General features: G+C 42.8%; 2 protein-coding genes across 3 annotated transcripts in view; both read left to right on the forward strand.

Moving 5' to 3' along the window:
- The window catches only part of PLXND1 (plexin D1), a 252,381-nt gene that overhangs the window by 141,196 nt on the left and 83,316 nt on the right, over positions 1-27,869 (forward strand). For both annotated transcript variants that reach the window (XM_061618475.1, XM_061618474.1), the window contains exons 10-15: positions 2,082-2,171; positions 2,782-2,875; positions 13,767-13,930; positions 17,192-17,343; positions 24,537-24,636; positions 27,237-27,376. In XM_061618475.1, the coding sequence (XP_061474459.1) occupies positions 2,082-2,171; positions 2,782-2,875; positions 13,767-13,930; positions 17,192-17,343; positions 24,537-24,636; positions 27,237-27,376 (740 nt within the window). The remainder of the gene's footprint in view (positions 1-2,081; positions 2,172-2,781; positions 2,876-13,766; positions 13,931-17,191; positions 17,344-24,536; positions 24,637-27,236; positions 27,377-27,869) is intronic.
- Positions 7,731-10,098, forward strand: LOC133380692 (uncharacterized). Its single transcript, XM_061618473.1, has 2 exons — positions 7,731-8,094; positions 8,854-10,098. The coding sequence occupies exons 1-2, from the start codon at positions 8,044-8,046 to the stop codon at positions 10,048-10,050; spliced, it is 1,248 nt and encodes a 415-aa protein (XP_061474457.1). The 5' UTR covers positions 7,731-8,043; the 3' UTR covers positions 10,051-10,098.

The following is a 27,869-nucleotide window of genomic DNA, read 5'->3' on the forward strand; positions in this document are numbered from 1 at the left end:
AGGAGAGTGGAAACGTCACCCAGTGATGTTTGACCTCCTCCAGCGCTGGTTCAGCACCTTCTCAGTGGACCTCTTCGCCTCGAGTCACAATCGGCAGCTGCCCTGGTACTTCTCGAGGTATCTGGAACAGACTGTGGAGTCAGTGGATGCACTCACGACACCTTGGCTGGACGGCCTCCTGTATGCCTTCCCCCGATTCCTCTACTGGGCAGGATATTGAGAAAGCTGAGATGCGAAAGGGTGCAACTGGTTCTGCTAGCTCCATACTGGCCTCACCGCCCTTGGTTCTCAGACCTGATCGCACTCTCAGTAACAGAGCCTTGGAGGCTGCCAGTCAGGCCAGACCTACTGTCTGAGGGACTGATTTGGCATCCAGACGCCGAATGGCTGAGTCTGACAGCTTGGAGTTTGAACGGAGGCAGCTGATTAACTCAGGCCTATCTCAGGGGGTTGTCGATACAATTATGGCGTCTAGAAGGCCATCGATGAATCATATTTACCAGAGTACATGGCTCGCCTTCTCTAAATGGTGTGCAGGGCAAGGTTGCTTACCTTCTTGAGCTACGGTACAAGAAGTTCTGCAGTTCCTTTATAAGGGACTGAAAATGGGACTCAAAGCTAACACCTTGCGTCATCACGCCTCCACGATCTCATCAATCCGGTCCGCCTTCACCTCTGACATTTCTGTGGGTTCGCATCCACTCATTCAGCGCTTTTTGAAGGGAGCTGCCCTCCTCTCTCCGGTGGTGTGTCATCATTTCCTTCCTGGAGTCTACCTAAGGTCCTGCAAGCTCTTCAGCGCCCTCCCTTTGAACCTCTTGGGTCAGTGCCTCTGCGACTGTTATCTTTCAAGGTCCTGTTCCTGGTGGCAATCACCTCAGCGAAAAGAGTTTCGGAACTGGGAGCATTGTCATCGGTGCGTCATCTCTGCATCTTCCACAAGGACTCAGTTGTGTTGCATCCAGATCCATCCTTTTGTCCCAAGGTCAGTTCAACTTTCCACTGTAACCAGGACATTGTTCTTCCATCATTTTGCCTTAAGCCCGCTCATCCAATGGAGAAGGCCTGGCACTCGCTTGATGTCCGACGGGCCCTCAAGATATACCTCTCTCAGACTCAGGACATAAGATTGCCAGAGTCACTATTTGTATCCTTTCACCCAAGGACTCTGGGGGAAAAGGTCTCTAAATCTACCCTGTCTTGTTGGTTGCACGCCTGCATTGTCCTGGCGTATGAGTCACTGAAATTGCCAGTGCCTAGTAAAATAATGGCTCATTCCACCAGGTCAGCTGCCACTATGGCTGCTTTTGCAACCAACGCACCTCTTGCAGACATCTGTAGCAGCAGTTTGGTCTACTCCAGACTCCTTTATCAAACATTATAAGATAGACCGCTACATTTCTGCCAAGGCTTCCTTTGGGAGGCGTGTTCTGCAACAGGTCCTTTCTCATGAGTAAGCACTGAGTAAACAGTGGGTGGTCCCTCCCTTTTTGGGGCTGCTTTGGTACATCCCATGTGATGGCATGCTACCTGGGGAAAACGGGCCATTGGCCTCACCTGAAGGGTGGTTTTCCCAGGTATCCTGCCATCACGGCCCTCCCGTTTGGAGGATTTTTCTATGTGGATGTCACCTACTACAGTATATGGTTCAAGTTTGCCATTTCGGTAATAGAGTTAAGTTAGAATCTCCGTGTTCGTTAGAAATGTTTGCCCTACTGGGCCAGTTTTGTATTTGTCTTGCTGAAAGGCCTTTTGGCCGTTGCATTTCTCTCAAGATGTCTCTCTCCAGACTCATCGCAAATGAAACTGGAGCAGGAGGGGCTCGCTCACTACAGATCTTAACTCCAGTACATTCCTGCCTTCGGATGCTAGATGGCGATATGACTACCCACGTGATGGCATGATACCTGGGAATACCACCCTTCCAGTGAGGCCAATGAACCGTTCTTTAATAAACAGTATGAGGGGGACAACATTTGGCTCATTGGCTTTATGACAGTACAGTAAAATAGGTGTTCTGGTAAAAAGTTTAAAAAGATAATATTACTATGCAAATTCTTCCCTGTCTTCCCATTGTCTAGGAGATGCCTTTGGAATGTCACTTTGAAACTGACAGGATATTTGAGGCCCAATGGGTGAATGCATCTGCAGTTCAATGTAGCAATGTGCTGGTGAGTTCATGGCTAGTGGGTATGTTTCATCTCTTCCAACATCGTCTCTGCATATATTAGTGACAGTCACAGGCCATGTGCATGCTGTTTCATGAAGTTGTATCATCCTAACAAAGTTTACTAGGTTCTAGTTCCATAAACTCCAACATTTCCTTAAGTTCAACCCAAGGTTTCTTAAGTTTTTTCTAACATGCATAGGGCAGTGATGGGTAACTAGTTCAACAGAGAAACTCCTGCTGAATGATAATCATAAGGGCCAATAGCTCTCATGGCTTCAGGCTTTTTTCACTAATTGTTGAGAACTAGAATTTTTTTTTTTTAATTAAAGTTGACCTTGTTTGCTTGGTTTCCACATAGAGAACTGGGAAACATAATTTGGCTTCCTCCCTGGTTTGGTTCTCTGTTACTGGGATTTAATCAACAAAGACAGAATAGTACCTTTTCCCCATTTTCCTGATTTCTCCTGCTGAATTTGAATTTATATTTCAAGAAACATCTTGTAATATAGAAATGCTTTTGTGATGACAGCTATAAAGATAACATGGATTTTGCCACTGTCGCCTGATGTTTCTGTAAACGGGATAACTCTTATTTCACTTTCTTTGTATAGCTTCATACACCAGACAAAAGGCACCTTTTTCCAGTAAATCTTCAGCTGAAGGAAAAACCTGATAGATTCATTGACAGCCCACAGATGATGACAGGTTTGCTCTAAACATATTTTTCACCTTTTTTTCTCAGTAAGAGAAGGTAAAATATCCTTTGAAAAGCCTCCGAATGCTTAGTTGGTTGGTGCTTTTCTCCACCTAACAAATGCACCTCTTTGCATATGTTAGTGACATAGAGAAATTACTAAATTTCAGATCATGTTTTATTATTTATTTATTTATTATAAACTTGCTAATCTGACCATCATGAGGTTACAATAATATACAATTATAAAAATAGCTAAAACCATTACAATGAGAAAAAACATAAAACTGTTCCAAATAGTGGAGGGTGGTGACTGATGTCACTGAGGCAGTGAATCTGCTCCAGGTTTTAGTTCAAATTTTCAAGGAGCTGTCCAAGCTGCTCAGCCATCTTATTTGTAATTTAATCTCCTTTAAAGGGGCAATTGTGCTCTAAAAAGCAGTACATAAATAAGATAATAAATAAAAATAAATACGAGCACACACAGGTCATATCTGAAATGTAATTTGTATTTGTATGCTTGCAAATGTCTCATTCTTACTCACAAACCAGTGCAAGAGCACGAAAGTGGATATACATAGTTTTTCACAAGCTACAAATACTTGGAAGCATCACATGGTTTTGTATAGGTACACGTGTACTCTATAGCATTAATGTATTCTGTTAGAAATGTGTATGTGCTGAGTATACTTGTAGACTAATGTCGTATGCCAATACAGACCTCAAACATTCTGCTATGTGCAGTCACCCAAGCTTATACACAGTAGCTTAGATTGCAATTGCATACAAATATACTTAGGAGTAAGTCCCATTGATTTCAGTACGATTTACTTCTAAGCAGACATGTATAGGATCTGTTGAAGCTGCAATCCTATCCATACATGGGAGGAAGCCCTACTGAACTCAGTAGGACTTGGTTTTGAGTAGGCATGTATAGAGTTGTACTGTAAATATCATGCTGTACTGATATTAAAATAAGAGATCATAACAAAAATATGTGGCTCATCTAGGGTCAGTGATGGAATTTAGTTCAAAGGATATAAATCTACAGATAAACCAAAGAGGGGAGGAATTCATCAGAATCTTTTGTGGGAACACAGTGTCAATGTAGAAAGCATTTGAAATGTGCTTTTTCAATGCTGGGAAGAAACAAAATATGTAAACACAGTTCTGCTGCTAATTCTGTCACCCCAGTCTCTTGCAATATATTTGTAATCGAGACCAACATTCTTGAGCAATTTCCAGCTCGAGAGGGAGGGAGAATTTTGTTTAGTCCATATTGTTAAGCAAACTGGCCTACTTCACACCTCCCAGGCTAATATAGAGATTGGAACATAATTATTGTTTTAATTTCACACTTCTAAATTGTGCAATACAGTTTTCAGATCAAGAAACATACTAAAATGTGTTTAAAAGTATTTTAGCATTAAATACATTTAGAAGTGTCTGTGTGTGTGTGTATAATTTTTATTTATTTATTATTTTATTTATATCCTGCCCTTCCTCCCAGCAGGAGCCCATTATCACAGAATATGTAGTCAAGTACATTATTTATTTATTTATTTATATTCCGCCCTTCCTCCCAGCAGGAGCCCAGGGCGGCATTAATTAATTAATTAATTGTAAAAAGTCTTGCTTAACCAAGATTTCTCTGAAGTGTGACCAGCTTTGCATTATTACTTTATTTGATTGCTGGATTGTTTCTAATGTTCTGAATTTTTATATTGTGTTACCTGATTTTATTTATTCACTACTGAGAGGAAATTCTTTTTGAATGACTGGTATTTTATCATGAAACATGTATTTAAATACTCATTTAAGAATGTTTTTAAATACAAATGTTTATATAGTGTTTTTTTAAATGACAGCTATTGTATTTTATTATTTATACATTGTATAATGCTTATCATAAAAATACTAAAGCTGTAAATAATATTTATTTATTATTTATTTATTTATTACATTTCTACCCCGCCTTTCTTTTTCATGGTTGAAACCCAAGGCTTCACCATGAGTCCCAGTTTAAATGACACACTTAGCCAAACCATGGTTTAGCTTAATGTGGCACAGCAGCAAAAAGGACCAGAAAGGAGCAAAGCAGCTGTACGTTCCTCTCTGGGAGGCCACACATTTTCCATAGGAAGTGGGCCATCACTGTGGGTAACAGTTCCACCTATCGTGCGAAGGCAAGAATGTTTTTGAAGTCAAGACTAGGGACGTCATGCCCCTCCCACTCTCCAGTTCATTCTTGCCTTCGTACGAACAAGATTGGAATTTCACGTAGTATTTAGCTAAGTCTCTCTCTCTTTAAAACCTTTTTTCCTTTTTTCCGTTTTTTGTGTCTAGCCTACTGAGGATCCCCTCAGAGACCGCGGCTGCGGCTCTCTTCCCCCTTTCCTCAAGGCTATTTAATTTCTTTTATTTCCTTGACTGGGGGCTCCCTCTGAGACCGCGGCTGCGGCTCTCTTTGTTTTGGCAGTTTCAAGCCCCCTCCCCCCCCCGGCTCTGTCGTATCCGTAGCCAGGGGGCTCCCTCAGTGACCGCGGCTGCGGTTCTCTTTTTGATCGCTTTTGATCGCTTGTGAGGGAAGGGGAATCCCCCTCCCTCCCCCCCCGATCGTTACCACGGCTGCAGCTGATCCGATCTCTTGATCGCTTGTGAGGGAAGGGGAATCCACCCTCCTTCCCCCCCCGATCGTTGCCGCGGCTGCGGCTGATCCGATCTCAGCGGGAGCTTGCAGCTGCGGCTCCCGCTCTTACTCCTTACCGCAGATCGCCCTCGCTACGTGGCTTAAATCCCACTGCGAAGGGCTTTACAGACCGCTATTGCGGCTCTCTCTGCGGCGGCTGCCGTTTTTTGCCTCTACCTGCCCTTCCAGAGTTTTTCCAGAGCCGCTACTGCGGCTTTCGGCGAGTCCGTGCTGGGCAGCCCTTCTCCCAGTTCGCTTCCGACGGCCGCCATTGCTCCTTCTTCCTCAGCTCCCTTTTGATCGTTTTTTTCCCGCCCGTTTTTCTGGGCGCCATTTTTTGAAATTCAAAATTCCCGCCTTTTTCGTTACCATTTTTTAAGCATCGGATACCTCCCCTGCAGGCTATCTATCTGTATGTTTGTGTATATGTGCTGCTGACAAATTTACACAAGGCTGATTTACACACATTTTTACTGTGGCTGTAATCATAGTGGCTGAATTGTATTATTAAGGCTGGAGCTCCAATCCTAGTGGGCTGGATTGTATTATCAAGGCTGGAGCTTTAATCCTAGTGGCTGGATTACATTATCAAGGCTGGAGTTTTAATCCTAGTGGCTGGATTACATTATCAAGGCTGGAGCTTTAATCCTAGTGGCTGGATTACATTATCAAGGCTGGAGCTTTAATATCAGTGGCTGACTTGTACTAAATCTGATTTACATTACATATCCTGCCCCCTATGGGGCCGTGAACAAGCCAAAAACCCAGCCTACAGCACTAATCTGAGTGTGCCAACTCTAAAACAGCCTATATTATATTAACGTTGATACCTCTGTGCATTCTGCCCCCTCTGTGGCAGTGCATTCGCCATCTGCCAGTGTATCCTACCCCCTCCGTGGTAGTACGCTGTGCCAGTTCGGGTCTTTACATCCTGCCCCCTCCGTGGCAGTGTACTGCACCCAGGTTCATATAAGATGGCAGAACAGCCAGGCATGTCACCATCAACACACATGGTGCCAGATCAGCCAGACATGCCACAATCAGCCAAGCCACAACATACTAACACGTCTAAGACCAGACATGCCAAAGCACTGGCTAAGACAAAACATCTTTCCAGCCATAGTAAACCAAAGCGCCCTCGTTATGTCTCTGTGCCAACAACCACCACAGCACAGACACACATAAGTGATATTTTCCATTCTCCTGCTCCTGCCTCTGACGAGGAAGAGTTTGTTGGCTTTCCCCCTCACGGTTCGCCTAACGAACCTACCTCTGGCTTACCGCCTCAGACATCTGTTCCAATAGCCCACCAGGCACATACATCTCACACATCTGGTCTGCAGCTGTCTCCTGATTTCCTCTCCCAACTCCAAGCCATGCTGGCTTATTTCACACAAATGCAGTCACTACCACAGGTTCCTGCCAGACCCCCACTCAACATGGACCAACGCGCGTTCCATGCTGCTCATCCTTCCTGCTCGCCAGATCCCTTCGATTTAGCCAGAGGCAGATGTACTGACGAAGCCTCGTATGCGGAGGAGTTAACTTTCACTGACCATGTTGAAGGAGACGACTGGAGCGACTATTCAGATCATGAGGAGGATACATCGTATCGCTTGTTCAATACCTCAGATTACCAACCGCTCGCACGTAGGGTACTTCATACCCTTGGTCTCCAGACTGCGCCCTCAACTTCGTCCGCTCCAACTCTCAAAGGGGCCAAGGTCCTCAAATCCCCTGCACCTACTGAACACTACATCCCGGTGCCGGACCCAATTGCCAAATTAGCTTCCGAAGAATGGGCCCACCCACTCAAAGCTCGACGCTTCAAGAACATGGCTGACAGACTTTACGCCCTAGCCCCAGACTTCGCCACCAAGTTAGATGTCCCTGGCATAGATGAACCGATCGCTCGCCTCGTTTCACGATCTATCTTGCCCAGGGAAGGGGAATCCCACCTAAAAGATACTACTGAACGTCGAATAGACTTCGCCCTCCGCAAGAACCACGAGGCCACTGCCCTAGCCATGCGTGCCTCTGCCCCAGCCTCCATCTTCTCCAGAGCATCTATGATGTGGCTGGATGACCTTCTAGAGGACGATAACCCTGATCCTGTCGCCTTCAAAAGAGCACTATTGAAGTTACGTAAGACAGCAGCCTTTGTGGCTGATGCCACTTTGGATGCCACCCAATTAGGGGCACGAGCCATGACGACTCAAATAGTCGCTCGTCGCACCCTCTGGCTTCGCCACTGGCAAGCTGATTCAGCGGCTAGATTGAACCTGTCCAAGGCTCCTTACTCCGGATCTCTACTCTTCGGTGAGGAAGCTCTAAAGGCAGTTCTGGTTGATCCAAAAGACGCCCACAAACCGGTTCTAGCCACAATCAAGAACATCGACCACAGGCCCCTCAGGCGATTTCCCTCCTTTCGTTCTAACCAGCCCTTTCGAGGAACGCGACCAGGAGGACGAGGCCGCGATTTCAGACCCTATGATTCCAACGCATTCAGGGGCTCCTGGAACCGACGCCCCCAGGGCAGAGGTCAGTACCAAGGGCGCAGGGGCAACTCATCGTCCTCATATAGGGGAGGTCCTCGCCTACACAAGTAGTATTAACGCCATCCCCATAGGTGGCAGATTACTTAATTTTGGAGATCGATGGCTGCGCCTTACTACGGTCCCCTGGATCAGGGACCTCTTCACTTATGGCTATACCATAGAGTTCTGGGCAACCCCGTCAGACAGATTCCACCCGTCTCCTTGCCCAAGGGCACCAGCCAGGCACAACATCATGCAGACAGCTATACATCACCTCTTGCACATAGCGGCAATAGAGCCAGTTCCCACAACTGAGAGATCGGAAGGGGTGTACTCCCTCCTATTTGCTGTGCCAAAACGAGATTTATCTTGGAGGGCGGTATTGGACCTCAAGTTTGTCAACCGTTTTGTAACATACCGCAGGTTCAAAATGGAATCTCTCCATTCCATTACCGAGAGTCTGCATGAAGGAGACTTCCTGGCTTCTATCGACCTTAAGGAAGCGTATCTCCATGTACCCATTTGCATAGCCCACAGAAAGTTTCTTCGGTTTGCCTTTGGCCACCAACATTTTCAATACAGAGCGATGCCATTTGGCCTCTCCTCTGCTCCAAGAGTATTTTCCAAGGTGCTACTCATCCTAGTGGCTTACCTTCGGACCCAAGGGGTTCATATCTACCCATATTTGGACGATCTGCTTATACGGGCCAAATCTGAAGAGCTGGCTCATCATCATTTAATGATCACCCTCAATGTTTTGCAGACCTACGGCTGGCTGGTCAACTTCGACAAAAGCCATCTCCAACCAACCCAACGCCTACTACATCTTGGGGCAATGTTGGACACCCTGCAGGCAATGGTCTTCCTGTCTCCAGATCGCATCACTGCCATCACAAGCATCGCAAGGTCCCTGATGCAACAAACATCCGCAGACGTCATGCTTCTCGCCAGAGCGCTCGGGATGTTTATCTCCACAATCCACATTGTGCCCTGGGCTCGAGCTCACACTCGGCCCCTTCAGTGGACTCTGTTGCCTTTTCAAAAAGACATTGCCAGCTCCAACCATCGCAAAGTTCGTTTGAGCCCCGCTCTGCGCCTCTCCTTCCGCTGGTGGACCAAGGTTCAACACCTCTCCAAGGGCACGTCGTTCAGAGAACCCCGCAGAACCGTCGTGACCACAGACGCCAGCCTCATAGGTTGGGGAGCCCACTGCAACTCCCAGTATGTTCAGGGGGTTTGGCCCAACGCAGAGCGAGCTCGAAGCATCAACTGGCTGGAACTAAAGGCTGTCCACTTGGCTCTATGTCATTTTCAGTCTCTGTTCCCTTTGCATCATGTGCTCATTCGAACAGACAACACGTGTGTAAAATCACATTTGAACAGACAAGGGGGCACCAGGTCTCGTCCTCTGCAGGACTTAGCCTCCCTCATCTTTGTCTGGGCAGAACAACATCTACAATCCCTGAAAGCAGAGCACCTCAAAGGGATTTTGAATGTGACAGCAGACTGGCTCAGCAGACAACAGGTCTTCCCGGGAGAATGGAAACTTCATCCAGCCATTTTCCATCGTCTCCAGTGTCGGTTCGGCGCCCTCTCAGTCGACCTGTTTGCTTCCAGTCACAATTGCCAGCTTCCCAGGTACTTTGCCCGATACCTGGACTCAACAGCAGAAGCAGTGGATGCTCTGACAACACCATGGCCAGACGGTCTATTGTACGCCTTTCCTCCCATACCATTGTTAGCCAAAACCTTGAGGAAGGCGCGAACCGAAAGGGCACAGCTGGTTCTGATAGCACCATTTTGGCCACGCCGTCCGTGGTTCTCAGATCTTCTGGCAATGTCAATGATGGACCCTTGGACACTTCCAGTAACGCCAGACCTCTTATCCCAGGGTCCAGTACTGCACCAGGACCCTACTTGGCTCAATCTAACAGCGTGGCGTTTGAACGGAGACACTTGAGGTCAGCTGGACTGTCTGACGCTGTGATTGATATTATTTTGGCCTCGAGAAGACCATGTACCACTCGCATTTATCAACATACCTGGGTGGCTTTCTCCAAGTGGTGTCAGTCCCACCACCACGATCCATCCCAGGCCAATGTGCACCAGGTGCTCCAATTTCTCCATAGTGGCTTTATGATGGGACTTCGACCCAACACTCTACGTCGACATGCGTCTACTCTGTCATCCATTCTCTCAGTGTCCTCTCCTGGAGATCATATTTCCTCACATCCGTTCATCAAACGTTTTTTGAGGGGAGTCGCCCTACGCTCTCCGGCTGTTGTCCATCGGTTCCCCTCATGGAGTTTGCCGAAAGTTCTGCAGGCTTTGCAACGCCCTCCGTTTGAACCCATCAGAACTGTGCCCCTACGTATTCTGTCCTTCAAGGTCCTGTTTCTGATTGCAATCACATCTGCCAGACGCGTTTCGGAGTTGGGCGCATTGTCTTCCGCTAGACACCTCTGCGTCTTCCATAAGGACTCTGTTGTGCTGAAGACTGACCCTTCCTTTCGTCCCAAGGTCGATTCAGTTTTTCATTGCAACCAGGACATTGTTTTGCCTTCCTTTTGCCCGAATCCTACCCATCCGCTCGAGAAGGCTTGGCATTCGTTGGATGTCCGGAGGGCTCTCAAGACCTACCTGTCTAGGACCCAAGAGATTCGACGAACGGAGTCTCTGTTTGTATCCTTTCATCCAGGGTCTATGGGGCATAAAGTATCCAATCCTACCTTATCCCGTTGGTTAAGGGCATGCATTACCTTAGCATATGAGTCCCTGAAGCTGCCAGTTCCTGCTAGTATAACAGCTCATTCTACTAGGTCAGCTGCCACTTCGGCTGCTTTTGCTACTAATGCTCCTGTTGCCGATATTTGTAGGGCCGCAGTCTGGTCTTCCCCACACTCGTTTATAAGACATTATAAAATTGATCGTTATGCCTCTGCTGATGCTTCTTTTGGCAGACGAGTGTTGCAACAGGTTCTTAATGAGGATTAACATGTGGGTGGTCCCTCCCTATATGGGTTGCTTTGGTACATCCCACAGTGATGGCCCACTTCCTATGGAAAATGTACCATTGGTCTCACCTGAAAGGTGATTTTCATAGGAAGGGGCCATCACGACCCTCCCAGTTGGAGGATGACTAGTGATTTTATCAATGGGTTATATGTTATTGTTTCCATATTATATTTAAATGTAAGAGTGAAGTCAAGACTTTTAGTTCTGTTATGTTATGTAGTTAGGTTAGAGTCATGTTGTTATGCATGTGACTATTATGTTATTTTCCTGGCGGGCCTGTTGGCCTTGTTCTTGTATTTTTAGATATCTCTTTTAGACTCGCTACGAATGAACTGGAGAGTGGGAGGGGCATGACGTCCCTAGTCTTGACTTCAAAAACATTCTTGCCTTCGCACGATAGGTGGAACTATTCCCACAGTGATGGCCCCTTCCTATGAAAATCACCTTTCAGGTGAGACCAATGGTACATTCACCTAGTCCCACTAAGCCAAGGTTTGGCTTAGCATGTTGTATGAATCAGGCCCTGTTCATGGAGGTTAAATCTATAAACAGCTATTAGATGTAATATTATTATTATTGTTATTGTTATTTAAAATATTTCTATCCCGCCCTTCTACCCTATAATAGAGCAGTCAGGGCGGCTTACAAAAGTAAAATCAAACATGTACATAATAAAATTGTAAACAGTAAAATCACAAAAACATTAAAATAAATTAAAATTCATAAAATACAATTAAAATACATAAAATACTATACACACACACACACATACATACATATACACACACACATATATACATATATATAGGGATTGGTACTAAAGGGACTACAAAGGTAAAATTTAACGTAGAAGGCATAAAATCAGTGTCAGGCTCTACCTTCAGTCCCTCTCAAAGTTTCTCTGGAACAAGATCATTTTCAGAAGTCTCTGGAAAACCAGCAGAGGGAGCAGAGCAAACTTCTTGGGGTAGAGTATTCCAAAGCTTGGGGGCCACAGCTGAAAAAGCTCTCTCACACGTGCCTGTCAATCTAACATCTTTCACTCCAGGCACGCAGAGGAGACCAGAGGCAGATCATCTTAAATCCCGGGCAGGTACATATGGGCATAAGCGGACCCTCAGGTACATTGGTCCGAGGCCGTTTAGGGCTTTAAAGGTCAGAACCAGCACTTTGAATTGGGCCCGGAAACAATTTGGGAGCCAGTGGAGTCGATAAAGCACAGGGGTGATATGCTTCCTGCGCCGTGCTCTAGTTAACATTCTGGCTGCTGCAGTTTGAACCATCTGCAATTTCAGTACCATTTTCAAAGGCAGCCCCACATAGAGTGCATTACAGTAATCAAGCCTCAATGTCACCAATGCATTTGTCACTGTGGCCAAGTCAACTGCCTCCAGGAATGGACGCAGCTGGTAGACCAGTTTGAGTTGGCCAAAAGCACTCCTGGCTACTACAGCCACCTGATATTCAAGCAGCAGGGCAGGATCCAGGAGGACTCCCAAACTGCGGACCTGCTCCTTCAAGGGGAGTGCATCCCCATCCCTGATGCAGTTTTCCCTTGACCAGCAGTACTTCCATCTTGTCTGGATTAAGTTTCAGTTTGTTAGCCCACATCCAGCCTTTCACACTGATCACAACATGCTGAATGCAATCATTCTATGAGCTATTCTGCTAAGGGCGGTATATAAATTGAAATAATAAATAAATAATAAATTCAGGTAGCTATTTGCCAAATACAAATCATGCAAAATGCTGATCACAATGCACAATGCCACTGTTTGGTACAGAATACTGGGTCTTTGCTTTGATTCAGAAGTCTTACGTTTTTGCTGTAAAAGTCAGTTTCTTATGTTTTCATTGTGATAGGGCTCTAGTTTGGCTGAAACTCTATTCTGTATTATGTTTCCCCCAACCATTAATCCAGATCTTTTCTCTCTCTTTCATTTGGTTATTGTTTTCTTCATGATTTAATTTTGTTCTACAGCATGTGATGAAAATGTTACCTGAAATCACATTCTGTTCATTAATGGAATTCCCATGTTTCAGGGCCAAAAGGCCCAAAATTTAGGAAGCAGGTAATCCTTTCATGCTTTAATGCAGAGGTGGTCCTCCAGATGCTATTGGCTCCTATCATCCTATTGGGCATACTAGCTGGGTCTGATGGGAGGTGGAGTTTTAACATCTGGAAGGTCACAGGTTCTCCATTCCTGCACTAATAAAGATTGTAAGAAGACAGTGAAACAAGGACAGGCAGAAATAAGAGAAGTAAAAAGATTCCCACTTGAGAGAAGGATGGTGAAATATATGCATAATGCTGAGCATTGTAACGATAATTGTTCATCATTGTAAACTGAAGTTTTTACTAACTAGATGTAGTCAGCTGTGCAAAGCTGTCTCTCATGTGGATATTTAGAATTAGAAGAATGTTGCACAAATTGACAAACGGATTTTTAAGTACTAAATTATGTTGCAGTGGGAATGAGTGCCCAGAACTTCTGGGAAATCTTTACGACTACAGCCAAAACTCTTTCAGTTGTTGTATGTCGAAACTCTTCTGCTTTGCTGTTGGAAACGTTGTATTGCCCTGGGAGGGGGACATTTGCACACACAAAATTATGTATGCTTCCATCTTAGGATATTTGTCATCTTTGTGGTTTTTTTTAGTGGAGATTTATAATTGTGCAACTGGAAGTGCTGACTGTTCTCAGTGTCTTGGGAGAGAAGATACGGGTCACCAGTGCATTTGGAGCGAGAGTAGTTCCAGTTGCAGACTAAACACTGAGTCCCTCCAGATTCCAGGCACATGTCCTCCTCCTGAGATCAGGAAGGTAAGACTTGGGTACAATACAGAAAGAGAAACTCTGCTCAATGTCATTCTGCCACAGGAAACAGGCATTTGTTGTCAGTAATGGATGGTGAGACAGGGACTTGTATTCTGGTCTTTACAGCAGATACATTAGGTCATGTAAATTATGTAAATGATAGAAAAGTACTGATAATGCAAGTGGGGCATGCTAGGGGATTACTTAGTGAACAATGAAAATCTTGCACAAAAGTTTCAAATAGAATATTCCCTGTAATGTGGGATTTAGAATTGAAAGGGTCTTTAAGGATCATCTAGCCCAACCCCCACCAATACAGGAAATCAAGGAAATTTAATATAGTGATGCAAATGTTTTCATTTATTAATTAATTCATTCATTTGATTTATAATCCACTTTTTGAAAACAGTTGCCACAACGCAGCTTAAAGATAATTATAAAAATACATTTCCAAAAATACAATATAAAAATATCTAAAATATCCACTCCAAAGCAATACTAATACCTAGAATCAACACAAAAATAGCAATAAATTCATCAAGGCCACAACATATAATGCCAGTTTTAAAACCCCAATGTATACTAACCAACAAAGACCACAGAGAAAAAAATAGGTCTCCTGGAGCACTTAAACACAGCAAGGGATGTGCCTGCTGAATCTCAAAAGGATTCTCAAATCAAATTGCATAGCTTGAGGTCCACTGCTGAGAAGGCCCTTTTATGTAATTATAGAAATCCTGGATTTCCATTAGAACTGGTAGGAATTGTGCTGTTGACTTAAGTGGAGTGTTGGATTATTTCTGTTTTAAAGAAGAGCCAAAGTTATATCTACATATTGGTTTGAACTTCCAAACATTGGGCTTAATCCAACTAAACATCGAGCACTTTTAAGTATGGAAGAATTAAACATGGATCCTAAACTTGAAATATAGACAAACAGTCAAGCAGGAGGCTGTAATGCTTGCATAGAATATAAAAAGTGCATTTGAATAATTCCTTAAGACAATTTCACACAAAATAAATGGCTAACATATAAATGTAGTACATTTTGTATACCCACATGCTTACAGATGCACACAATGAATGTGCATGTGTCTGCATTATCATGTATGGGGATATAGGTATGGTGAAATAGATCTGCATGCTCTTGTCACTAGCCATAATCTGCAGGTGGAATACATAGAGTTTCCTTCACAGAACTGATATCCATATAAACTTATATAAAGCAGCCCTAAGGGAACAGGTAAAAATCAATAGAGTAGCCATCCTAGAGAACATATTTAGTAGATATATGTATTCATGTACTTATTTGGCTTTTAAACCGCACTTCATCCAATCAGGATCCCAGGGTTTTTTACAAAACGTTGTTTAAAACACAAAATTACAATATACCATCAAGACAGGATGTCTTGATTTGTGGGTTTTAAAATGTTGTTTCATCATTTCTTGTTTGCTGCCTTGAGCTCCATTGGGAAGAAGGACGAGATATACATTTAATACATAAACAAACAAACAATGAAAGGGATACTTATGATTGGGCAGCAGTTATTTTTAAAAAGCCCAAAAAAACCTCAGGATCCAGGGAGGCCCTCTTAAAACTGAAGAGGTCAGGATGGGTAGGTTCCTACTGCATTCATAATCAAATAGCTATTTTATTGTTAACATCTACAGTTCCAGTGTCTTAGGCCTGACAATGGACAGGAAATGCTAAAGAGCCTGTCTCTCTCCTAGGTGTGGGAAACCTAGCCTCCTGCTCTCTGCCAAAATCAAGAACTGAAAACAAACCACAAGAACTAAGGTTACAGCATGTCACAGGATTGCAATGCTATTTCTTAGCAGATACTGTACATTCAGTCCAAATCCTCCATTTCAAAAAACAAACAAGCTTTTCTTTAGTGTCTACAGAGTTGTATTGTGGGGGAGGAGGACAACTGCAAGTCTATGGGAAAGGGGCAATGAGTTTAGTAAGGGGACATTATCAGCCCTAAGCAGCTTGGCGGAAGAAGGAGCCTCCACTCTTGACCTTCTGCCCCTTGGCTTACGTCACGTTATGTTGGCAGCAGCTACAGTGAATGGTGAGCTGCAGCTTCCCTAACTGTACTTTGGGGAAGGAAGGCTGCTGTTCCTGTGCGGCTTTATTTAGTTTGATAGGTTTGTCAATTAAAAAGGCTCTTTCTAAATGTAAGGCATTAAGCTAGACCAGATGTCCTGTGAAATCAAAGTGGCTTTGTGAGTGACTGCAGAATAAATGGTGACAAATAAAATTTCTCCTGAATCTGCAATAAAATGTCATTGTAGACTATAGCTATTAACCTCCCAGAGGTCATTGTTGATTGGTCAGTATATAAATGACATAGATGGATAAATGACAAACTTTTTTTAAAAAAACCAACAACCTGTAATTCTTTTGCAGCAGTCTTTAAATGAAAAAAACCCGGGTAATTAATTATTAGGCAATTTTATCTCTGAATCAATGGTAGGTCAGTATATGAAAAGGCAAGGAACAAATAGCCCACTTACAGCTGTTATCATTCATATTTCATTCCTCTTGGTGTTGTTTAGAGAGCCCAACCCTATATTTAAGAATTGTGCAAAGAATTGTGATGACTGCTCTCAACACAAAGAGTTTATAGTATAACTACATTTTCCACTGATCTTACTAGTTTTCACTCCCTTAAACTGTTGTTCAAAATGTTTAAAGTTCTGATTGGAGTGGTCAGTGGGACACTGAAGGGAGGGCAGCATTGTGCAGTTGGCTTCCGAATGGCAAGTGCTGCTGCCACTTACAGGGGGGAGACGAGACGTGGGGAGCACAGCGTGGTGCAGCCAGAGGAGCATCAGATTGGCTCCACCGCCACACCTACATCCCGCTGAACTCTCCATGCTTCACCCCCTTCTTCTCTGTAAACGGCAGTAATGCTTATCGTTTGAAAGTCAGCTATACGATGCCACCCTGCCTTCACTGTCCCATGAATCCCTACTGAGTACTGACAGCTGTGTTTTCAGTAGTGTATGAAATTATTTCTATATGTTATGAAAGGCACTGTTGAATTATAAACTATTACTGGTTACAAAAATGAAGCAGGGTATGAATCTTAAGCATGTGACTTGTTTATTGGACCAAGAATTTTTTTTTTCTTCTGTAGAAGAATAGGAGACATAAAATGTATGTTCATACCCAGACAGGAATAAAAGTGAATGTTCCTCCCCCCTACACACACCTCTTTGTTTTAACCCACTCACATCAAGTTCCCTTTGAACTCACAGATTGAACCCCTGAATGGACCCCTAGAAGGAGGAACTCTGCTCACAATACGAGGAAGAAATCTCGGCCGTCGGTTCAGTGATGTCTTTAACGCTGTCAAAATAGGGAATGTGAAATGTTCACCGCTCCAGGACAGATATATAGTCTCAGAGGAGTGAGTAACTCAGGCTGAATGATTTAAAAGCAAGCGAAAGGGAAGGGATTGTGATCATTTATTTCCTCCTTTTCAGCTTTCAGCTTCCAGTGGTCTTTCTTCAGAGATCAGGAATGTGATGGCTTGGTATGAGCATATAAACATTTCAATGGATGCACATGCATGTGTAAATTTAGGATATTCAATTATTCACTACCCTCCTGATTGCTAATAGTTGCTGCTACTGTTTGCTTTCTGACACAGTGAAACAAACTGACTCTTGAGTCAGCTCATTTCCAAAAAGGGCACATTTTTGCATGTTACATATTGAAACTCATTAATGATTCACACACACACACACACACACACACACACACACAAGGAATTTATTCCATGGCAATAACTTCAACTCAGAGCATTCACATTCTAGGATTCTCAGGCTGTTTTTGTGAATTGTTTCCTCTACTAAGGACTTCTGCCTGGGGTAGCTACATAACTGCAAATTACTTTAGGTCGTATCTGTCTTGTTTTGTTTTTAGTCATACACACATTCATCTCCAGAGGTGAAGTTAACCATAAGATAAATTCTTCCTGTGAACAAACAGTGAAATGGCAGGTACTAACTAGTTAGCTGTCTGTGCCAAGGAATTAATCTCCACAACATTCTAAGGCCCCTCCTGTCTCCTACCAATGCCCTCAGCAGGGTAGGGTGACAAGTGTGATCAAAATTTGCACAGCTGCTACACATGCTGTAGCTCTTTCTAAGACAACTGGAAAACTTCTGCAGTGCTGTCAAACCTTTCACCAACTTCACATTCACATAATTTTTGTGAAGTTGTCTTCGTTATCTCTGCTGGACAGGCTTCAGAGACCAGTTGAGTGATTGTCTGCAGTTACTTTGGAATGAAATCATCCACAAAACCTAGGAGAAATTTCATGGGGGAACGGTGATAGGAGGCTATGAACCAAGGCCACCAAGATCAGCAGATCTAGAATGACTATGCCTGGAGACATACTGTCAATAAACAACATCTAATTTTGAAAGAAATAGAAATTATCCATCATGAACAGTTCAGGGAAAGTGGGTAAGGAAATTATTAAGTTATTTCCACCTGAGGAAAAGGAGGAAATGTGTTGGCAAGCCATAGGTGCTCTTTATTTAAAGTGTGTGTGCACCAGTTGTCTTTCATATGATTGAATGCCTTATACCAGCCTTTCCCAACCGGTGTGCCTCCAGATGTTCTTGGACCACAACTCCCATCAGCCTCAGCCATTGGCAATGCTGGCTGAGGCTGATGGGAGTTGTGGTCCAACATCTGGAGGTACACTGGTTGGGAAAGGCTGCCTTATACAGTGCAAATAGTGGGTATAATGTATACTTTATTAATTTCCTAATATGGGGTTTCTTTGAATTACAAGTAGACGTGGCTTGCTGAGTGGGGCAGAGCCACTAGGCTAGCTTCCTGGCAGGTGGATTGCTGTTGCTTACCCGGAGGGAGAGAGGTGAGGCATTGGGGAGGTTTATACAGTGCAAATGCACCAGCAGGAACAGGAGATTGGCTCTACTGCTGCATTTGTATTGCAGTGACCTCACTTCCTCCCGGTCAGCAACAATGACCCATTGGGAAGTTAATATGGTGCCCCCCCCCACAAGACACTTCTGGGTAGTGTCTCATTAACTATTAACCTTCCCACTGTGTTCCTTGTACTGTCTTGAATTAGCATTCCAAAATGTCCCTCACCACAGCCACTGTTACACTTTTTCCACTTTAACACAAGACTCTTTAAAATAATCATAATCTCCACTTACAGAGGTGCTTGTGAAGGAGGCATTTCCAGTCTTGAAAAATGACGACTGCTGCATTATCCTATGGATGACCCCTTCCTCCCACTTTCTCCGTTTTTTGCATCCTACAGTATGATAGGGCACAGAATTGTCTGTGTACATTTTCAGATTTTAGTTGTTGTTTATGAATGCAATTATCTGAAGACCCAATGGGAAAATGCAGGTCTAGGCAAGAAATGCACAAACAGCAGCACTGGGACAACAAGGCACAAATTAAAATACTAAAAATTAATTAAAGCAGAAAAGTTGTTGGTAAAGACATACCATACAAGTTTCAAGTAGAGGGTGCTGCCATGTCTAAATCACAGTATCATTTGTTGTTGTTATATGCCTTCAAGTCGACTACGACTTATGGCGACCATATGAATCTGCAACCTCCAATAGCATCTGTTGTGAACCACCCTGTTCAGATCTTGTAAGTTCAGGTCTGTGGCTTTCTTTATGGGATCAATCCATCTCTTGTTTGGTCTTCCCCTTTTTCTACTCCCTTCTGTTTTCCCCAGCATTATGGTCTTTTCTAGTGAATCATGTCTTCTCATTATATGTCCAAAGTATAATAAGCTCAGTTTCATCATTTTAGCTTCTAGTGATAGTTCTGGTTTAATTTGTTCTAACACCCAATTATTTGTCTTTTTTGCATCCCATGGTATCCACAAAGCTCTCCTCCAACACCACATTTCAAATAAGTTGATTTTTCTCTTATCCACTTTTCTCACTGTCCAACTTTCACATCCATACATAGAGATCGGGAATACCATGGCCTGAATGATCCTGGCTTTAGTGTTCAGTGATACAGTATCATTTACTACTAATAAAAACATCTAGTTATTTGTGCTTTCTTTTTGGTCCCTGAGCAAATTGCATACTTGGCCAGAAACAAGAAAGTGAGTGACTTTTAATAAGATATAAAGCATAAGAATTTAATGATGTTTGCATTTTCAAGTAATACAAAATATATAGTTTGATCACAAAAAACAAAGTTTAAAAAATAACTGTCAGTCACTGTAAATAAGAATCAACTCAGCAGACTCCTGCTTTAATCTCAGAGAGTCACTCCAAAATTCTAAACTCCTCCTTGCATCTCATGAACAATGGTGTATTCCTTCCCAGCTCAGTCCATCATGAACAGAAAAGGATTAGTAAATAATTTGTACTAGGCTAGTCTGCACTTAACATAAGGAGACTGTATATGCCTCTTTCTTGAGACTTACCTTATTATACAGCCACAAGAGTGGCTGTATACTATAGCCAGTGTGGATTTTTTGCGTTCTGCAATGTTAAATTGAAAATACCCCCCATGCCATTCTGATGTTTCCCATAAGCTCATTTCAAAACAAAACCTTACAAAACCTATAATCCTGGACTCAGAAATGCTTGCTTAACAACCCTGTAAATTTTCATGGCAATACACAAAACAGTCAGAGAGAATCAAGAGTTCAAAGTCTAAAAAGAGAGAGAGAAAACCCAGACCCCTTTTTGACTTTTTTCTGTCAGAGTTCTCATAACTTGTTGAAATTAATTAAAAATCAGCCATGTTCACTGAGTACCTGTCATCCTGTTACTGGCCTTGCCCCGTACTCTGACCTTCATCTTCTACAGTTTAAAGGTTAAAAAAATGCCTGGCTGATTTTAATTAATTTAAGAATTTTTTTGGAACTCAATGATAATGTTGGGCATGCTCAGTAAGAACCAACTGTCAGTGTTCTAAAAACCATACCCACAGCTGCTGGGCTTGCCTAATTTGGGCCACACCCACACCAGGCCTTTATTTTACTTGAGACAGTCATGGCTTCCCCCAAAGAACCCTAGGAAGTGTAGTTTGTGAAGGGTGCTGAGAGGAGACTCCTATTCCCCTAACAGAGCTCCAGTGGCCAGAGTGGTTTAATAGTCAGCCGCGCTGATGGAAGCTCTGTGAGGGGAACAGAGTATCCCCTAACAACTGTCAGCATCCTTCACAAACTACACTTCCCAGGATTCTTTGGGGGAAGCCATGACTATCTAAAGTGAAATAAAGGTCTGATGTGGATGTGGCCAGGGACAGCTTTGGTTTAAATTTGGGTAGGAAGTTACATGTGCCTGCTGTAGAATAAAAAGGTGGGGGAAACACTGAAAAGCAATGATACTGTTCACAATGTTTTGGAAAGGAAAGGGGCTTCCCCTCTGCCCACCCACCCAATCTCCTCCCCTCCCTCCCTGCCCCTCCCCCGGGTCAGTTTCACCTATCCTAAACATGATTGCACAGTAATAAATCCCACTGAACTCAAAAAGCATGCAAATGATCAAACCGACCCTCCCTTCTCCTCCCTCCTATCCCCTCCCTCTTGCCCCTTCTCTCCCTCTCCCTTTGCCCCTCCCTCCCCCTCCTCCCTCTCTCCCCCATGGCCAGTTTTACCTACCCTAGCTAGGGCTGCCAGGTCCCTGGCCTGAGACTGATCCTGTATCTTTAGGAGAAGAGAAGGTCAGCCAAGTGCAGGTGTTCTTGCAACTCTGTAATGGGAAAAACCTGTCCTGCTCAGGGCGGGCCTGGCAACCAAGAGGTCTTCTGTATCTTTAAAAGTTGGGCAGGGGGAAGGGAGAATTCCACCTTGTGGTTTTTCCCATTACAGAGTTGCAAGAACACCTGCACTTGGCTGACTTTATCCTCTCCTAAAGATACAGGATCAGTCTCAGGCCAAGAACCTGGCAACCCTAATCCTAGCCATGATTGCACGGAAGTAAATCCCACTGAACTCAATACGCATGCAAATGATCAGACCTGCCTTTCCCCTCCTTCCCCTCTCCCTTCCTCCTCCCCTGCCCACTCCATGCCTCCCTCCCCATTGTCAGTTTTACCTATCTTAAGCATGATTGCATGGGAGTAAATACCACTGAACTCAATAAATATGCAAATGATCAAACCTACCCTTCTCCTCCCCCTTCCTTTGCCCCTCCCTCTCCTTCGCTCCCCTCCCTTTCTCCTTCCCTCTCCTCTCCTCTCCCCCTCCCCCATGGTCAGTTTTACCTATCCTAACCATGATTGCATAGAAGTAAATCCTGTTGAACTCAATAAGCATGCAAATGGTCAGACCCTCCTTCCCCTCCCCTCTTCCTTCTTCCTCCTCCTCTGCCCACTTCAGCCCTCCCCCCCTGGTCAGTTTTACCTATCCTAAGCATGATTGCTCGGGAGTAAATTCCATTGAACTCAATAAACATGCAAACGATCAAACCTGCCCTTTTCCTCCCCTTTTGCCTGCTCCCATCCCCCTCCTCCTCCTCTTCCTCTCTCCATTCTCTGTGGTCAGTTTTACCTATCCTAAGCATGACTGCAGGGGAGTCAATACCACTGAACTCAATAAGCATGCAAATGATCAGTCCATTCTCAGCAAACTTGCATAGAATCCCATTTCTTACCTCCCGAACTAAAAAACAGAGAAATTCACTAATAGGCAAAAAACCTTGTGGTTTAAGAATGTACCTATAGCCCACAGATATTTCTATCTAACTTTAAAAAGCAAGGAAATGGGGCAGCTATAGTGAATGCACCAGGGGAGCAGGAGACCTGACCTCTATGAGATATTGGACTGCCCTACAAAGTTGTCAAAATGCAAACACAGTTCGGGTTGGTCTTTCACAGTCCAATCCACTTCCTGTGTAGCTTGGAAGAATTTGGTAATCTGCCTCTGAGCATATGGTGAGCGGTGGCAACACCTGAAATCAGCCCAAATAATAGAAAGAAGGCATGTGCTGTGCTGATCTTATTTTAGCAGGGAGGAAGCAACAATATTAAGACAGTTGATATAGTTTAGATAGTCACTTTAAATATGCCTGATTTACTTTGCAATTTTAGTGAAGTTTCCTATAGGAAATCATTTTCTTTTGCTTCTATTTCTGTGAATATGTGAAGTACAGCAACACTTTGCAAAATATACACTAAAAAAACTCCAAACAAAATTGTGCAGTAATGGCACTGACTATCTGCAGAATAGTCTCCAGTGGACATGAGGAGTGTCTCAGTTTGCACAAGATAAAACAGTGGGAGGTGAAATACATTCTAGCAAAATTCTAGGTGTGCTCTATGTTTTTAATTGACCATGCCCTCCTTTCTTTAAATGAAGTGGTTTAAACATAGCAGGCTGAAAACATGCATCTTGGGCAGGCCAGGATTGTTTTTTCCAACAGCTAGAGTCATTGCTGAAGCAGCAACATATTGTAATCAGTCTGATTTTACATCAAACAGCAGTTTCAGATTCAACTGTTAATGTACCCAAAATAGAAGTAGAGCATAACCTCCAATTTGAAACACAAAAAGCTGTCTTCACTATCATATGATATTGACCAATTAATAAAAATAAATTTGACACAGGTTTCTAGGATGAATAATGAGGGAAATAAAATGTTCCTGATTAGATTCTCTGTAGAAACAATAGTAACACAGGAAAGAAGCAAAGTAAGAACACCAACGAACATACAAAAATGTAATTCTCCATCTTTGAAGATGGCAGGCATTGCCACCACTCATGATAAGCTCAAAGGCACATTACCAAATTCTTCCAAGATACACAGCAAGTGGATTGGATTGTGAAAAACCAACCCAAATGGTGTTTGCATTTTGACCAATTTGTAGGGCAGTCCAATATCTCAGAGAGGAGTTCAGGTAGCTGCCCAATTTCCCTGCTTTTTAAAGTTTGATAGAAATCATTTAGCTATAGGTATGTTCTTAAACCGCAAGGTTTTTTGTCTGTTAGTGAATACCAGATATGCCATCATGAATTCCCCCTCATGTGAATACTTGGACATTACAATGGCATCTATGTGAGGAAAGTACAATGAAGCATAGACACCTTGGAATAGAAGAGATCACATTCTTTCTGTTTAATCATAGTAAGCCATTGACCATGGCTTACCATTTCATGCAAAGTAGGCACTTAATTGCACAGTGTTTTGTCATGCCTGTTTCATTGACAGGACAAGCATACATTCCTCAAACATCCAAAGTGCTCTGTATTCTTAATACAGGGTGGTGGGGAGACCAATATACCCCCTATTTTGTGCAGAATAGGGCAGCTGTTAGCATATGGCAGCCCTAGCAAAATAATGTGCCTCCAGTGCTTATGACCAGAAGTGCCCTTTTGTCAGAGTTGCTATATGTAATAGCATCCCCATTGAAAGTGGTTACACAACTGCATGTGAAGCAATACGTTTGGAGCTTCTCTGCTCCTGTATAAATCTTAGTTGGAATCTGAAATGATGCTTTTAATGTAAAGATGGAAGATTTTAAGAAGAATGTAGTGTTTGATCCAGTTATCAAGCTCACCTTTTATAAGGTGCCGTTTACAGTCCAGTCATGTTTTCCTTCTCAGTCATAATCTCTCTCTTTTTTTTAACACAGAATTGTATGCTGGACTGGAGAAACTCCAGAGGAATTTTCTGATGTGGTGACAGTTAATTTGAGCAGAGAAGGAAAATCCAGGGAGCGATACTCTTATGTGGCAAGTCGTTTCTAGCTCTTACTAGAGTCACTAATTTTTGGTTTTTTATTGGAAAAATAATCCTGCCTGAAACCCTGGAGAGCTGTTGCCCATCGTAGACAATTCTGAACTAGGTGGACCAGTGGTCTGATTTGGTGTAAGGCAGCTTCCTGTGTTCTCTTCCTTTCAGGTTTGGAATTTTTAAATAGTAACACTACGTCATCCTGATACATTTGATGCAATGTATCAAATCAGAGCTCACAAAAACAGAATATGGTGTCAGGTCTATTATGGTGGTGATGGAGAACTTTAAAAGGATGGGGATGTTTTTAAACTATTGATTGTGCCAGGGGAAATTGCATCTTCAGGAAACACCTGCACAGAAGGAAAAATAAGAGCCCCTGGCTTCAGATGGAAGTCTTCCTTTAATGACTGATTTAACATTCCCAGGTCTTTGTTCAGGTCAGGACACATTCCTAAAGGAGAAAGTAGTTTGAAGGTACTCCTATTAACCACAAAAGGAAAAATACATCATCACATCCTTATTATTCTAGACTACCACTTGCCCAGCAACAATCACAAAACTGAGCAGAGGCTAAATACCAGGATGTACAGGCTAAGAGTTTAAGAAGTAAACAAGTGCTGCAATCAGCTGCAACCACTCCCTGAGTTTCAGAAGCCTCTATATAGACCTCCTCACAGTAGATGAACACTCAGAGCAAAATATCTGAATGGGATCAAATCTTTGTAAAAATCTGGGTCCCATTACTAGTTCTTATGTTAAGTATTTGATACAATGACAATATTTTGTTTCATTGGTCATCTCCTTTTGAAGAAAGAACCAAGACTGAGAAAGTTTTAGTTGAAAAATATTAACTTTGAGCCAGTCACTGCCTCTCAGCGTAATTTTATTTATTTATTTGTTAAATTTATATCTCACCCTTCCTCCCTGTAGGAGCCCAGGGCAGCAAACAAAAACACTAAAAACACTCTAAAGCATCATAAAAACAGACTTTAAAGTATATTAAAACAAAACTTCTTTAAAAACATATTAAAACCTCACGGGTTATTGTGGGGATTAAATGAGGAGGGAGAAAACCATATACATAACCTTGGCCTCCTTGGAGAAAAAGTTGGGATCTAAATGCAATAATTAAATAAAAAATCATTTGTGACATAAAATACAGTGTAAGGTTTGCTTTTGGTTTCATACAATCAACCACAAAAGGGATTAAACAACTGTAAGTAGAACACAGCTGTGTAGGGGGGGAATACTTATATTCCTCATGTATTCTGCATGTAACTTTTTCTGAACGGATAAAAATTTATAAATTGACATTAACAGAAATAACAGTAATCCAAGACACAATATTACAAATGATTATACTCTTAGGGTAAATAGCAGCATTTGGAGGGCAATTCAAATCAAGTGCAGCCAGGGGAGAGAGTTTAACCCCTTCCATAGCACCATAATCTTAATCCAAATCCTCCTTTTTCTGCCAATGGCTAGTTTTCAATTTAAAAATTAAGGTGGGGTGGGGAGATCCTGTTCATCTCATAAGTATTTTACATAAACATAAAACTTTCTCACAGGATAAGGATATTTTTTAAAAACATCTAAATGCTTTTTAAAAGGCTCTCAAACCATTCTACTTATCCCAGTATTTTTCTATAAAAAGACACCTTCAGAGTTGCAATGTTGCCATATATGATACCTTTCAGTATTAAATTCTGCTGTGCAAGATTAAACCCAACTAAAAGGTGTTTGAAAATATTTCACAAGACCAAGAAAAGAACGCCTATTCTCCAGATAAGCTCCTTCAAAGCTACAAAAACTTTCATCTCCATTTTACTGTCACATATATTATTATTCTTACTTATAAATCAAGGCAAAGTTTGCCAGTCTAATACAAAGATGGCTGAAAACACAAGTACATGACTGCTTTGAAAAGTCTAGAGGATTTCAAATTTGAGCACAGTTGTAAATGAGGGCAAAAATAATGTGTATGGTGGAGTTCAAAAAGCATTGTTTGAAAAGCAGCTGCTGGTGGAAAGTGAGGAACACAGTAGCAGTCCAGGCAGGCAGGGCAGTGTTGCTCAGCTGGTTTCCCAAACTGAGCATCACTGCTGGCTACCGAAAGGAGAAGGGGCAGGGCACAGAAGGTAAGGGTACAGCGGCAGGAGCAGCAGATTGGCTCTGCCACCGTGACCACACTGCATCTCGCTCCTCACCCCTCTCCTTGGTAACTAGCAGTGATGCTCAGTGTTGGGAAGCCAGGTGAGAAACACTGCCCTGCCAGTGTGTGTGTGTGTGTGTGTGTGTGTGTGTGGTTTGTTTTCTATGTTGCCTTTCAGCACATACTGTAAGTGCTGAAGGGCAGCTCATAATATCAAATAATCAAAAATGAAATATTATAAAACAATAAAAACAGCAGCATGAGAGCATTAGATAAAACACAGGAGATAAATATAAGGCAGCAATGGAGAAATATTGTGGGACCTTTGACGTGCAAAATCTTTGGTGTTTGGTGTTTGTAGTAGGTCTGTATTACTGGCATTAACTACAGACTAAGAAATGAATGAATGTCTCACTTTAACATTCCCCTATTATATCTTCTTAGCATCCAGTAGTGAAGTTTGTGTCTCCATCTACTGGCCCTAAAGCAGGAGGTACCAGAATTACCATCACAGGGAATAACCTGAGTGTGGGGTCTGAGCTCCGAGTTTTGGTTAACAGTACAAAAGAATGCAGAGACCTCAGGTAAGTGCTGCCTAAGGATGAACCATAATTCAGCTGTGAAGGCTGGAAATTATAATTTACCTCACAAGAAACAAGAGTTCTGTGCAGGAAAATGTCTTTTCCAAGGAAATATGAATTAGTTGAAGGTAATTAATACGGGGCTTATGCAGAGCTTTCTGAATGCTAGATTTAGACTCGCCCTAGAAGATCCTAAGTATATCAACTTGCTGGGCAGCCATATAATTTTGCTATTAGTTCTGTGTATCTTTACTCTGTTTTGTATTTGTGAAGGTAGCAATTATTTCAGATTATCTATAACTACCAGATAATTCAATATTTGCAGAATTTTCAAATGAACTGCAAATATTAAAATGGGTCCAGAAGTTCTATGATCAGAAGTAAGAAAGTGATGCATCAAACAGTCCAGTCCTCAAGTCTGGAGCATAGCAATACTGGGGGGAAATGCAGGACAAGCATACCTTGCTCAGTTGGCATAGTTTTTGGATCCTGTAGC

The sequence above is a fragment of the Rhineura floridana genome, chromosome 3 (assembly GCF_030035675.1).
Source record: "Rhineura floridana isolate rRhiFlo1 chromosome 3, rRhiFlo1.hap2, whole genome shotgun sequence".
Lineage (NCBI taxonomy): Eukaryota > Metazoa > Chordata > Lepidosauria > Squamata > Rhineuridae > Rhineura > Rhineura floridana.